The sequence below is a fragment of the Semicossyphus pulcher genome, unplaced genomic scaffold (genome assembly GCF_022749685.1).
Source record: "Semicossyphus pulcher isolate SPU_LCO1_2020_fin unplaced genomic scaffold, fSemPul1.0.p SCAF_7, whole genome shotgun sequence".
NCBI lineage: Eukaryota > Metazoa > Chordata > Actinopteri > Labriformes > Labridae > Semicossyphus > Semicossyphus pulcher.
In genome coordinates, this window is record NW_027211748.1 from 9522604 (window position 1) to 9536998 (window position 14395).

Genomic DNA, 14395 nt, shown 5'->3' on the forward strand with positions numbered 1-14395 from the left:
GTTTTGACCCTCCTGTTTGTATCTCTTTGAGGGGGTCTAAGTCTTAATTAGTGGGGTCAGACCATCCGAACCCCCCTCTTACTTTGAACTATGTTTTCACCTTAACACTCTAAAATGTCAGCTCTCTAAAAGGCCCCAATTATCTAATTAACCGTACTGTTTGAATGAGTAAAATCAACAATTTCCCTTGAATAAAGACTTTCACTCAAATAAAATCTGACTCATTGTTAAAACCATCATTAGTGACTCTATTAAGATTCTTAAACCCACTCCTGCCTCCTTTCCACCAGGGAAGATGCATAATTCAAAACCATCGTGAGCACGGAGCAGCAGACCGCAGACCTACAGTATGATGAATAACAAAGAGTCTGCTGCTCTCCTCCTCACGTTATCATTGACAGAAATCAGTGTTGGAGCTGATCTGCGGTCAGACGTCCTCGGTCGGAGCTTCCTGCAGCTTTCCTTTGTTTATAACGTGCTAATGAAGACTGATGCTGTTTTGTATTGACCCCTCTGCAGTGATGAGTTGTTGGCTGTTGCCAGGTTGGGAGATGCATCTGAGGCTGCTGTGTTTTCACTCAGCAGTTGTTACAATTAATTCTGCAGTCAAATAGGATTCCTGTGCACATTAATAAGATGGATTCAGAATCATTAGTTGTTTCTCATTAAAACAGGCAGCCTGGGGGTTATCTATGTTAATACACAAGTTGAGTATCACTGGAGGTGTGTGGACATGTGGTTGGATGTGAGGGGGGGTCAGCTGGTGGTCAGACTGTCATTGTAAGCTCATGGGTAAATTTTAATTTAATTCACAGACACCGGATCAACCTTTGAGCTTTATGTAGGAATCGGATTATGGTCATAAAGTACCCCCCCTCCTCTCTCTCCCCTCTATCTCTCGCTCTCTCTCTCTCTCTCCTGCACGCCCCCACCCTCCCCTCGTTTCCCCCTCTTTGAATGGGGGGCGCTGGAACCGTCTGCCTGTCACCGCTTGCCTCTTTGTTCAAACGGATCTAGCCTCTCTCTCTCGGCGTAGAGAGCTGCTGGCGAGGAGGGGGACGGACGGAGCACCTTGACGTGTGTGCGCGCGCGTCTATTCCGATCCGGCAGATATCGGTGTGTGAGGATGCACGGCGCATAAACTGCTGCTGCTGCTCAGTGAGCGGGAGGATACCACAGAAGAAGAAGAGGAAGGAGTGGAAAGTCCAGGACGAGGAGCGCTCGTGCACACACTTCCCCCCCTGGTCTCCTCTGCCTCTGCAAAGTGCTGTTTCACCCCTTGGCTCGTCGTTTCTCGTCTCTGCACCCTCTGGGAGCTGAGGGGAGCACCTGCACTGAGGCGCAAAGCTTCCACACATTCCTGAGGATTGCACCGTTGAGACGCAGCTCGTTTTGTCAGAGAAGGTAAGAGTGAGCGCGCGGAAATAAATTTATGCTTTATGATATCAATCATTTTAGGCAGTGTGTGATTTCTCAAGTCACCGCCTGAGACCGCTCAGCTGCTGGGGGAGGATTTAAAGTCTTTTCTTTTCTTGGTTGCAATTTAAAAACGCACTTCCTGTCAAACTGGAGCCGAAACAGCTTGTAATGTATGTAGAGTTCTCTTCACGTCGTTCATCTATGCAAAATCTACTTTAATATATGTAATTAGTGTATGCAATAAGTGCTTCCTGTGGACCAATCAGTGCCTCTCCTCCCAGCCTCAGCTTAAGAGACGCACATAAATCGCACCATTTGGGATATCTTTAATTATTTACAGGTCAAAGCTTTTAATATTGGTCTATATTTACGAGCCATGTAGAGGCATGCATAAATCATCAACTCACCAAGTAACCTTGTTACTGTGTCCTTTACATGGTTTCCTCTCAGGAGATGCTGTCTGCATAACAACTTTGTGCTTTGCTTTTTCCGCACACATTCATCTTTCTTTCTTTATGGATGAATGAATGAATAGAAATCAAAGGCGAGGGCGCCTGCTGCTGCCTGATGCAGATCTAAACACTTGAACAGGTGTTTGTGAAATCTTTTATGCAAATCAGAGTCCTGCGGTGAGCAAACAACATGTGGTGAAAATGTGCCAAAATCAGATCTGATGTTGATCCACCTCCAGAGCTGTCAGCTGGGCATGACATCAAACGTATAGAAAGTGGATTCTCAGTGATCAGTGTTCTTCCTGGCTGTTTCACACACTATTTGATATTAATGATGTCTCCGCGCCTTGTTAAGTAATTTCGCTCTTTTTCCTGAATATATAAGACTAAAAAAAGACAAAAAGTGACAAACATGAAGCTCAAATGAGTGATCGCCTGGTGCCAAACATGTGAACCGACCTCAGAAGTCCTCTATTGATGCCTGGCTGCTCTGTAAACAAACACTGGCATGTACAAATCACAGGGAACGAGGAGAACAGTTTGGGTCACCTTGACAAATGAGGTGTATTGTCTGAGAATATGAGAGCCCCCGCAGCCCAATAAAGCCTGTTCTGTTTCCTATTCACCGCTCGAGTCTGGAGGAGTCCAAGGCTTTTCTTCTCTGGCCTTGTTAGTGGGCCCACCACCAGCTGTGTGTCAGTGCCATAAAGCGGGACGAGGTTAAGCAGGCGACGCTTAACATGTATGTGTGTGAGAGATAACAGAGAAGGAGAGGAGAGGAGAGGAATTAGGCTAAGAGGGCCGGCTGAAAGTTTACAGCATGCATTTTTCATTCCATCCGGATGTAAGTGTGTTTGAAGAGGTGCATGTGCGTGTGTGTACATGTGTGTATATGTAGATGAGTGCACTCAGAGGGATCACAGAGCGATGTTGTGGGGAGGAAGAAGGTCTGACTCTAAAATAGAGTAGGAGCTCAGTTCGGCTGCCTGGCTGTCTGGTGCCGCACACTTTGCACTCCATCAGCCTCAGTTTTGTTTATCGTGTGTGGCTGTGAGCAGTCTGCAACTGGAGAAGTCACTTTGCATGAGTGGGAGATGGAAAAGGAAGTAACACAAGCTGGACGGTTGAAATACTGTAGAGGTGCACGATGAGCTGAGACGATGCAGGGGAAAAGAAGGTCTGAAATGTGAGGCTCTTTGCTTCCCTCTCAGAATAAAGGTTGTTTGAAAAGCACACAATATAATGAAGTTAGCTAGTTTTTGGACACCAGTAAAACGAGGAACACAATAAGTCGATTGTATTTGTAGTAGAACAATAAGAAAATGTACTATTTTTTAAGCAAAAATGCCCAGCATGTTCTGCAGCTTTCTCTGTTTGATAGTATTCAAAATGTGATATCTTTTGGAAAGTTTGTTGTCAAAACAAATGTTGAGAGTATGACCGAAAACAGAATCTGCAGAATAATCACTGATGAAAATAGTCGTTAACTGCAGCCCTAAAGGCCTGTACGCCTGTAATTTTTCAAAATAAAATGGAATAAAGATGATTTAGCCCTGCTAGTCATAAGTGAGCAGCTTTTTCTCCAGTTTGCAGCCATGAATAAGTCTCTCTGATGGTTTATTTTCACTGGAAGCCAGAGTAATTCTCAGCCAGGGTTTAATATTCTTCTCTATGGTGTGAAAGTGCCCACACTAATATGTCACTTAGGTGATTATGGGGTCTATTCCCCCCTAATACAGTGCTAATAGCTAACAGAATAGTGCTATATAAATGCAAATCAGGACCAGCACTCGCTTATGGCGGCCAAGTTACGATCAAAATAAGCTTCACCTCGGAGTCAGCTGCAGGGTTGTTGCTTTATAGTTAATCTGCCCTGAAAATGTGTTGACTTAGTTTGGGAGAGGATGTGATGGGGAGTTTTATAATAAGGCTTCTTGGTGCTTTGTCCTTGAAGTAATTCATAAACACTAGATCCCACTGTGAACTAGACTGAAGACTAAAGGGGGAATTTTTATGATCTCGTTGAACTTTGTGGTCCGTTTTCAGCCAGAGGAGTAAAGGCTTCAAACTAACAATGACTTTACTGTGACTGGAGCTATAACTGTCCACGTTTTCAGCACTGGACAGCTCCCAAATCTCAGAGCCCAACAATCCAAACCACAAACATTTGTCAAATGGAAAAACAGCTGCGAATAGTTGCATTATGAGCTGATGGATTTGGATGTAATGCCGACTTCTGTCTCCTTCTCTCTCTGGAATATTGAACCCCTCTCGCCCGGTGATTCCCCCAGCCGCCAAAACCCAAAAGGGATTGGACAAACTGATCCATCAATCAACTTCAGTGTTTAGCCGGGGAGGGACTAGAGCAGCCCACCAGGCCAATCGTTACGAGCGTAGATGAGACCACAGCTGAACAGCTCAGCCACACAAAGAGAAAGGTCCCTCTCTTTGTCTTTGGCCGGGGGCTCTCCTGGAAGGTGGCGACTGGTGGAAGACAAATGTTTGGTTTTACAGTCGGCCGAGGAGGAGCTCTTTAAGGCTGCTCTGAAGTTTATCCAGCTTCTGTAACGTAGAGAAGATTAGAATGATTAATCACTTTCAAAGATATCTTTTAATAGTAGCAGTTGTGTTGCTGTTTGATATGTTTTTCCCTAATGTCACCGTGTCGGAATTATGTAAACTCAGCGCTCCTTTCTTGTAGCTGTTAACTGCTGATATGGGAATAAAGAGATAGCTTGTGACTCTCTGTGCGTTGGTATAAGTCATAAACACATGAAGGACAGAGCTGTTTTTTTCTCTCCTCACCTCGTTGATATTCCTCAGACTCAGCACATCATTAAAGATAAGGAATTCTTGAATGATGTCCCCCCAGCGAGTCTGTATTTGAGTCTTTTATTCTGTTTTTATTTCACAGCCACTCGTCTCTCTGACCACCTCTCCCTGCGGTTGAGATGTGGTCGTACGGTGGCCTGTTTGCGGTCGTAAATATGCGTGTGTGGAACCACAGGCTAATATACTCTAGATGATGGCTTCATCTCATGCACCTGATCCTTTATTGACATTCCTACCAAGAGCTAACCTTAGAACCTTCACCTTTGACCTCTGCTGTCTTAAAGACACAGCTGGTGTAGCGGCTACTTAGACAAATAGCTACTTATATTTGACCTTTGACCCTAGAATTATTATTCCGCTCAATATTGCGATTTATTTAAACAAACAAAGCAGTTAAACCCTTTCATTTGATGGAACTGAATGTGCTCTACATGTTTTGACTCTAACAATGGAGACATTGATTTTATCATGTGAGAAAGGGGGATGTCAAAGAATAAAACACATAGACAGATCTACAGTTAATGGAAAAACATGAATGTATGTGAAGGGATCCGGTGGCATGCTGTGGAGGACATGTTACTGGCATGGTTTTAATGCACTTACCCCTTGGAGGAAAGGGTCCCTGCGAATCAATAGAAAAATGTGACTGACTGAGTGATCACCTTTTATAATGAAAATATCTATCCTGATGGGAGTGGCGTATTCCAGGGCGGGAGGGGTCACTGAAGGGTTTGGTGGGTTTGTTAATTACGTATCTGTTTGAAGAAAGGTCCTTCAGAGACTTGAAGCTGTTCTTGCACTGACTCAACTGTATGTCTCAGTAATCCCCCTGAGAGGACATATCTATTGATGCCTTTTTCTGCCAAAGAAAAGCAGAGCAATTACATAAAATGTTAATGGTATAGTAAAAATAGCCACTATACGTCAACACTATGCAATGCTTAAAATTATGTCATTATGTTATTTTACTCACTGAGTCATGAGTCATAATCCTTTTCTCCCCCTGGCAGAAATGGCCCACAATCGAGTCATTTGGATAAACCTCCCTCCAAGGGCAAATTCATTCTGATTTAGTCCTTCTTTAAGTAAAATAAGAACATTTTTCCTCCTCTGTTAAAAGGTTCAGCAGTAACAAATCAATTGAGCGATGATTGATTCAACCCGGGCCACTGTCTGCTGCTCACAGGGTTCTATTTCCTCTAAAAGCGGACTCTGTTCTTGCTCTCTGTTCCTTTATATATTAATCCAATGCATTTAATAACATACACTTAAACTTATACCTTTTAAACATGACGCACAGAGAAAAATAATGTGCCAGAAAGAGGCTGGAGAGAGAAAAATGAGCATATTTGAACATATATGCGTAACCACCTACGTATAGTTCTTATAAACCAAAGCCATGACTCAAAAATTTGCTCTTCTCTGTCTTTATTCTTGTCACTCGTCAGTCAAGGATGCTTCAGAGTGATCTAAATCGCCTCCTCTCTGCACTTTACCGCACACACATCGGGCCAAATCTTAGCTTGGCTCCTCCTCAGCGTGCTATCGAGCCTTTTTAAACAACCTCTGTCCCCGTGCCCAGTCAGATCAATGGTGTCGGTGTGAGAGGAAGGAGTGTGTAATCCTGGAGCTGGAGGGACCAGCAGCTTTCCAGAGTCTCCTCTCCATCCGACGCCCAGGCCGGAGCTGCATGAGTCATTAGTTGCTTTGAGTGTGATTAGTCACCACACAGACACAGCGAGCACAAAGAGAGTCTGTGAGTTTGTGAGAGAGAGAGAGAGTAAGATGCACGATGGGAAAAGGAAGAGAATATCTGATTTAGCTTAGCTCCCTTTTCTTTTCTGCTTTTTGAGATTGTTTTTCTCAGTATTTTCACATTTCATTAATGAAAAGTGCTTCTGTGTAAGATAACATTTCAACCACATAATGTAGTCAGGATGGTCTGGCTGCAGCCTTTTTTTCACAAACAGCATATTAACAAAAATTATAGAGCTTCACGCAGCTTTTCTGAACAGCTTTCATCATGGTAGCGTGCTGGCGATCAAATGACCTTCCTTTCATTCCTCTTCCTTCATCTTCTTCCTCTCCCGGCTCACCACTTTGTCTGTCACTCATCTGGAGCTGTTATTCTGTTGTTCACACTGCTGCTCTCAGGAGGTAATAGTTTTGTGAGACATGATTAAAGAAAAAAGGGAAGGAGAGGAATTACCCACCTTCTCCTGTCAGGGCTCAGAAAGGGGGGAAAAGGGAATCGACAGCTTGACTCTATTATAAAGCTGGCTCTGTTTCTGTCAGTCCTGACATCCTCAGCCTGTCCTCTCTATGTTATATCTTTACACTATAATTCTGCTGCTGCTTCTTGTCTTCATGCTGTCGGGCAAAAAAAGCACAAGCCCTTTTCTGCTGGGTGGAGAAATTATTCTGTCAAATTCCAAGCAGAGAGAAAACACATGATTGTCAGCTTTCACAACAAGATCAGTAACTATGGGATATAAAGAAAGTTTCAAAAGTTTTAGCATGTCAGAAACCAAAAACATTGGACGGAACAGTAGCCTGTGTTTATCTCCTGTAACGGGAGCTGCTAATGTTAGCATGCTCTGCTAACTAGCTTAAACTTACACCTTATAGCAAGAGCCAGTAGGCAAATGTAAGCTAACTAGGTAGTTGGCTTACCAGGTAGTTAGCTTACCTTAAATAGACCAGTTTGACCCGGATGTGATTTATCAATCGATCAATGTGTTGTAACTGCTCTAGAAAGCTAACTCCTCTCTACATAGAATAAGCTACCTTGCAACAAAAATGCTGCGTTCATGGCGTACACTGTGTTAAACTCTCTCCAGATGTGCTAGAGCTAAAATATGTTTCCCCAGCCAGATGAAAATATGTTGGCATGCTTAGGTATCCTACATATAAGTGCCAACACTATGCCTGTTACACATAAGGGTCCTGCTTTGGGTGTTTAAAAATATGGTCCACAATTGCAACTTACTTACTCGCAGTAGGCTAATGAGTAGGTATAGTAAGTAGAGAATTATTTCCACAAGTCAAGCTATTATTAGCTCACTACATTATTGTGTGGGGGATACAGGTTATGTTAAAAAAGCCTTGTTCAGGACTGACTCATAGCTACTGTGTTGAAACTAAAATGCTACATTTACTGAGTTTAGGCTAACATTAGCGACTATACCTTGCTCTGTGTTTGGTTTAGGGAAGCCTCAGCAAATTAACATTTGAGGGATAAATAAGAATATACATGTCCCTAAGAAATGGTTCAACTGTATCAAATAAAGAGTCAGTTGGCGACAGGGTTTAATGCAGCAAGAGTTAATTAGCTAGCTAGCCATGACGAAAGGCTAGCTAATAAAATGTGGCAGCAAGACCTGTCTGTTTGACCTTTTAGACCGGAAATCGCAGCTGCCTGTTCAAACAGAGCAGTCTTTGTTTGTCTGTAAACATTTTGTTTAAAAATTACTAAACTGTTTTATTTGGGTCAATTCACAAACTTTAATGCATGCATGGAGGTGTTTTTGTTGTCCAACAGAGATGCCAGCTGCCAGGGTGTGCTGTGTTAGCGTGGTTTTGTGTGTGTAGCCTGGTGTACATGCTTTTTGCACATGAATGCAGAAGGTGAGATTCAGTGACCTACCTTGTGTGATTTGTTTTAGGGCTTAATAGGAGCTGTACCATTACAGGGCCATGTCTGTGTGTGTGTGTGTGTGTGTGTGTGTTTGTGTGTATGTGCCAAGAATCAACATGGGACCCAACCCGGCCTGATTTAGTAAACCTTTGCAGTCTGTGAATACACACACACACACACATACGCATACACACACACACACACACACACACTGGTGTAGCATGATGGAGGCATTGTAAGGCATAAAGCTGTCTTGCTGTGCTCACAAACATGATTTACCCTATAACCACAACAGCAGCTGACATGATGCGCTCCACACTTTTCATGTTATTTCCTTGAAGCAATTTTCCCACCGAACCGCAGAACCAAAGGGGATTTGATTCGAGGGGCCCGTCTTGCCTGCGTCATGAAGATCATGAGGCGACTTGGTCTCCTGTTTGGACAGATTGACAGCTCGGTGCTGAGCCGTACTGTATCTCTGCCAGCCTGGTCTCTTAGCTCTCTGTGGATCTCTGTCACTCCGCTTGCCGGCTCTTACAATAAGCCGAGAATGCGTCCTATTCAGCCGACATCGTGAAAATGTGTCGGATGGACGTCCACATTGAAGACCACTGAAGCATTTTAGAGACTTCTGGCTCTTTTCTGCTTGAGACACAACTGTGCCTGTGAGAGTGAAGAGAGGCGATTTAGAGGGAGGCGCTCCCGACATCTGATGTCTCCTCCTTAACAAAAGGTGCTGCTGGTTAGTATGCAGCTGGTGCGGCTGGATGGCCAGTGCACTGTATGTCGTAAATCCCCTCTGGTAAAAGTTTGAAAGGCAGCTGTCTATAGGCTCACAGTGTTATATGTTGTATAGCATCCATAGAGATGTCCACAGGCTGCACTCTGTATTCTGTGGCTGTGGGTAGTGTCTGCTGGGCCCTGGCCAGTCCCAGGCCCTCCAACACAACACTCCCTAATGCTCTCTGCTTACCAGACTGGGCAAACTGCTCGGTGTCATGACCCTCTCCAAGCCCTAAGAAATCTCTTGTCTCCCACCCAGCAAGCTCACCCAATGTTTCAGGCCCTCAACATGCAAAGAGTCCAACGGCTCGACCCCAATCTGTCACAGCCCATCACGAGGTCCTAACCCACCTTTAGACATGGGGTGCCTCAAAGTGTGTGGCACAACGTGGTCTCACCCGCGCCAGAATCTTCTTTTCCAGACAACCAACCCCATCGCCCACCGTTAAACAAACTGTTGTGTAACGACAGTTTAGTTTTCAGGTGTCACAGAGGGCTTTACCATCTGATAGGAATCCTTTTCTTTGCCTCACACGCTCCAGTTTTATACGTCTGAAGGTTTTACTGAGCTTTCACATGGTCAGAGAAGAGAGTGGCCATTATTCCTGTCATCTATAAAGGGGTGAACTGGTGTTGCGTAATCTTCTTTCTAGGCATCAGAGATGCTGTTGGCATGAGTCGCTGTTACCTTGGTGTATGCAAAGAGGTTTTGTTGCTTTGCCGGATGAATTATTTACTTTGTGTAACTGAAAACTAGAGAGTCCAAGCTCAGACTCTTAGGATGGTTTTCTAGCAAGTCTTTGTTGGTAATACCTTCATAGCCAGGCAGGTAAAAAGAACCATTTTTTGTCTACAAGTAGCTGAATAATTTAGAATAAAAGCAGCTTTGTTTTCTTCAAACAGCATACTCTCCTCTTCATCTTCATTTCATACCAGTACAGGGCAATAAAGCTCGGTTTCACGCGTCTCTCATTGAGCTGAGACACTTCGGGCCCAAAGCCAAATCCTCTGGCAAAGTCAGCAGCTCATCTCTGATGTGTGGTAGGATTTCCTCTATGTCGAGCAGTAGGACTGCACCAGGATCACTTTTTCACTGCGGTGTACAAGTCCATTCAATCTTTTACGTTTGTAGAGAGATCATTTTATTTTCCTCTGAATCAGTCGAGTTTTCTTCATTAGATGTATGACTCAGTGTCTGGGCCTTGAAGTGACCTTACATATGCAATATTGTTTAGTTTATTTTAGTTATACGACCAATAAATCAAATGCCTGTCGTACATTATCTGAATTACCTCCTTTGTCTGACATTCGCTTTTCAAGGATTCTTCGTTTAAGGTCATTTTCAGCAGTTTGATTTACTTCTTATTGTTGCATTTCTATAAAGGAGACAGAAACAAAATTAATTGAGTAGTTTTCACATTCAAACACCTTGTGAAGGTCGGCATCAGCTGGTTGCCTCGCAGACGCTGGTTCCCTCCTGCCTGTCTGCTTTCATGTTGGACTCCTCTTCAAGATGAGTGACCAACAGAGTCAAAAGAGGGCGGGACTAACTGTTTCATTGCATCACGCCAAAACTTACAGTATGTTTCTTAAGGTTTTTTTTAAACTAAAATCTTTGTTTTGATGACTGTTGCTGTGGATTTGAGTCAGTCTAATTAGTCTGAAAAGGTTTTATAAAACAACCAGCTGTGGAGCTTTTTTTCAGGCTCACACAGGAGCGCTTCAGCTGCCCTTCAGCTGTTCAAACATGAAAATCACCAGAACTGTTTCGCCTGACAGAAAATGCTAATTAGAAATGGACTGTGCTCATATAAAGCCTTTTTAGTCTTCTGAACACTCAAAGCTCTTAAAACAACGAGACACATTTACTCCATTCACACGGTACACTGATGGCAGAGGCTGCTAACCTGCCCATCAGGGTCTAATTTGACTAAACTGTGGGTTCAGTGACGTAGACGCAGTAACCGTTGTTCTTACAATTAGTGGACGACCTGATCCATCTCCTGAGCTGCAGCTGCTCCGAAAAATGGGCTGCATTTAAAGAGCCCTTTTGTCTAAATGACTTTAACATTTGGCTTTCATCCCATCATACACACACCAACGGCCGCGAGCAACCTTACAAGGCACTGTCCCGCCAATTTATGTCTATGTCCAATCAGTCTTCATGGTAAATGTCGTCAGTGAAAGTACCTCAGTTCTTGGTGCTTTACGGATCCACAAAGAGTCCACCTGCTTGTGAAGCTGTTCTGGCAGTGCCTACATGTTCCAAGATACACTGCAAGTGAGCAGCTGGAACCTCGGCCTCGCTAGGCTGCAACTCCCCGGGCTGTTTACTTTGCTGTATGCTTGTTGAATATCTATGCAGCCAAAACACTGTAAAATGTATTTTACCACAACATCCTCTGCACTCATATTTTTGGAGGCCATTTTTGTAAAGTTTGGGACTAGAAATCAAAGATTGAAATGGTCTCCCAGGTCAACAACAGCTTCAGATGACGGCACTTATGCTTGTGAACAACAGATTTTGCAGCTGCGCTCTGAAACAAAGAGAACACCATCAGCTGCAGTGGTTTCCCAGACCTCAACATAACTCTGACATGTAGAGATAAAGGGTGCAAAATTGCCCTTTAATTCATGTTCAGGGCCTTACACAGTGTACTGTACATGACTGTACGTTGGATAAAAAGTACTTTCTGATGGCTTTTAGTTTAATTGCACGTAGCAATAGGACAGACTTTATGTTAAAAGTTGTTCTATTCACATCAGTAAACTTAACCTTGAATTTCTGCCTCTGTTTACTTCTGATTCTATTTTTACGGGATCCTTCCTCACTGTTCTCCTGTCTGCTTCCTCCCCTCTCTCTCTGCAGGTCCAGGATGGCGCTCGCTCTGTGTGCAGCTGGGAGGCAGATCCTCTTTGCTCTGATGCTGCTGCTCTATTTAGGCTCGGGTAAGTTCTCCGTCTCCTGCCTCCACTCTTTTGTTTCCTTTCACTAATGCATCTCCAACAGCTGCAGAAATAAACCAGCAGTGTCTGATCTGAAGGAGTAAAATTTAACGTGAGCACTCAAGTCAGTTCAGTAAAACAAAGAGGGAACGATACAGCAAAAGAGAAGGGACAGGAAGCAGATGATGGGAGGAGAAAGGGGAGCAGCCGGACCTGAATGCAGGAAAAAACAGTTCCCACATTAATTTTTCAGTCCACATAAATCCACAGGACAGGTCTGTGCTAATTTCAGTGTTGCAAATGAGAGCTGACATGCTGAGGATGTTTGCAGACATGCACGGTGGGATTGAGCTGGAAAACCTCCAAACCCATTAATGCAAGTTTAGTCGACCATCTGTTCCATCACAACTACGCATAAAATTCACAATTATGGAACAAAAAGACAAAACATCTCCGAGCTGCAGGTCCCCTGAGGATAGTATCGCAGGTTTGAGGTGCAGCCAGTAAAGATAAGTTCCTCTCCTTAATTACGTTTCCTGCCATTTGTATGCACAATGTCAGCTCTGTTCATTTACAAAATGAAAACATGTCCTCACTCGCATTAAGTTATTACTTCATATTCAATCATCTCTATGTCCATTTTTGTTGCTCCAGGATCGAACGATAAAGAAAAGGAAGTGACCAGGAATAAAAATCAACTCAATACAACGACTAGACAACATCCTTATGTTTTTTTTAGAGCTGTTAAAAAATTTATATTGAATGATTTTACTCTTGGGTCAGTAATTCCCAATTTCATGACTACAAAATTTCCCTCAAGCAGTGAAAAAAGTACCGAAATATACTCAAAAAAAGGACATCCAGATAACGAAAGGTTTACTGTTTCTATGCAGATGTAGTTGTGATGATGGACCAGTACTGCCGTATTGTTTACAACCTATTCACCCTGCTAGGACAAGTGGAGTTTAAAGCTCTTCGTGTAGGAGTAAAACATCTTTGACCTTATCAACTGTTAGTGCTGGGATCATGACTCTGCGGCAGATACACATTGCAAGAAAATAAGAGCCTTTCCCGACTTTATTAGCTAATAAGAATCACCTGAACGTGTCACAAACCTTTAACCCTTACAAAGGATTCTGGGAAACAAAGTGCTGTAAGATTAAGAGTACACTTTTTGTGGAGCCTCCAAAAAGGTTTCTAATAATCAGACTGATTATGTATGTATTTGTTATTCAGGCAATCATTTTAAATAATATATGAACTACAGCTCGCTGACAGTTAGCTTAGGCTAGCATCAAAACTCAAAACAGCAAGTCTGGCTCGGCCCGGCTCTGTTTGAGTAGAAAATCTGCTCACTAATAAGCACTTGGATACATTTTCCTGAAGACAGCAGGTCCTTGGATGTAATCAAAAGACCAGGATATTCTGTCCCCGCTAAGCCTAGTTTACAATTTCACCCAGTGGCCACTGGTGGTATTGCAGTTTCTCTTAGACTACCTTAATAAAAAAAGACCTGTTCATACCAATGACTGTATATATAGATGGACAACGCGTCTCCATTTGCTCCCATTGTACCAAATTGAAGCCAAAATAGCCCCTATGATAGCCGCTGCCATCTTGCAATGGCGACGTCATACGGAGCCAGAGACTGCGCAGTAGAGATCGGCGAATGAAGCGGCCGTAGCCACTTCTGCTAACCTAAACACACACTTAACTTACCGGTAAAAACAGCAAGGATCCAGTTCCCCCGGAACTGATCGGCTGCAGGAGCCGAATTTGTCAACAGAGCTGTCAATCATCACAATCATCAATCACAGCATCAAATAACTAATTAAAAATAGACTTGTCAGAAAAAGGAACACTTGGACATAAATCAGCATGATAATAACAAGCTATAATGACAGAAACCATGTTTGAGAAACATTAATTTGGCGTGTATTTTGATTTTATAGTTTTACTCGCGTCCCATCTGTTAACATGGAGGAGGCGGGCTTTATGACCTATACTGCAGCCAGTCAGCAGGGGGCGCCCAAAATGTTTTGGCTTCACTTTTAGGGAGCTGTCATGTCGTCCATCTTTTTATACAGTCTATGGTTCATACCTGTTGACAGGATACCTCAAACTGAAGGAGAGGTCAATTATAACTTTTTTTAATTATGAGTTTTATGTATTTAAAACCGTCTTCTAGCAGAAAAAAGTGATTTAGAACTGTTTTTTTGGCGTGTCCCCCAAGTGAGCTATTCTTACTGGACTGCGGCGCCCTCTTTTGGGTCCGGTATTTAGGTCTTACAATACATCCAGGCAGCAGGCAACTAATACAGTCTCC

At 43.3% G+C, this 14395-nt stretch overlaps 1 protein-coding gene across 1 annotated transcript in view; it reads left to right on the forward strand.

Annotated features, from left to right (window-relative positions):
• Positions 1 to 1051: 1051 nt before the first annotated feature.
• The window catches only part of LOC138611414 (neurocan core protein-like), a 46481-nt gene continuing 33137 nt past the window's right edge, over positions 1052 to 14395 (forward strand). The window contains exons 1-2 of the mRNA XM_069684505.1: positions 1052 to 1404; positions 11993 to 12072. Coding sequence (XP_069540606.1) covers positions 12000 to 12072 — 73 coding nt within the window. The 5' untranslated portion in view covers positions 1052 to 1404; positions 11993 to 11999. The remainder of the gene's footprint in view (positions 1405 to 11992; positions 12073 to 14395) is intronic.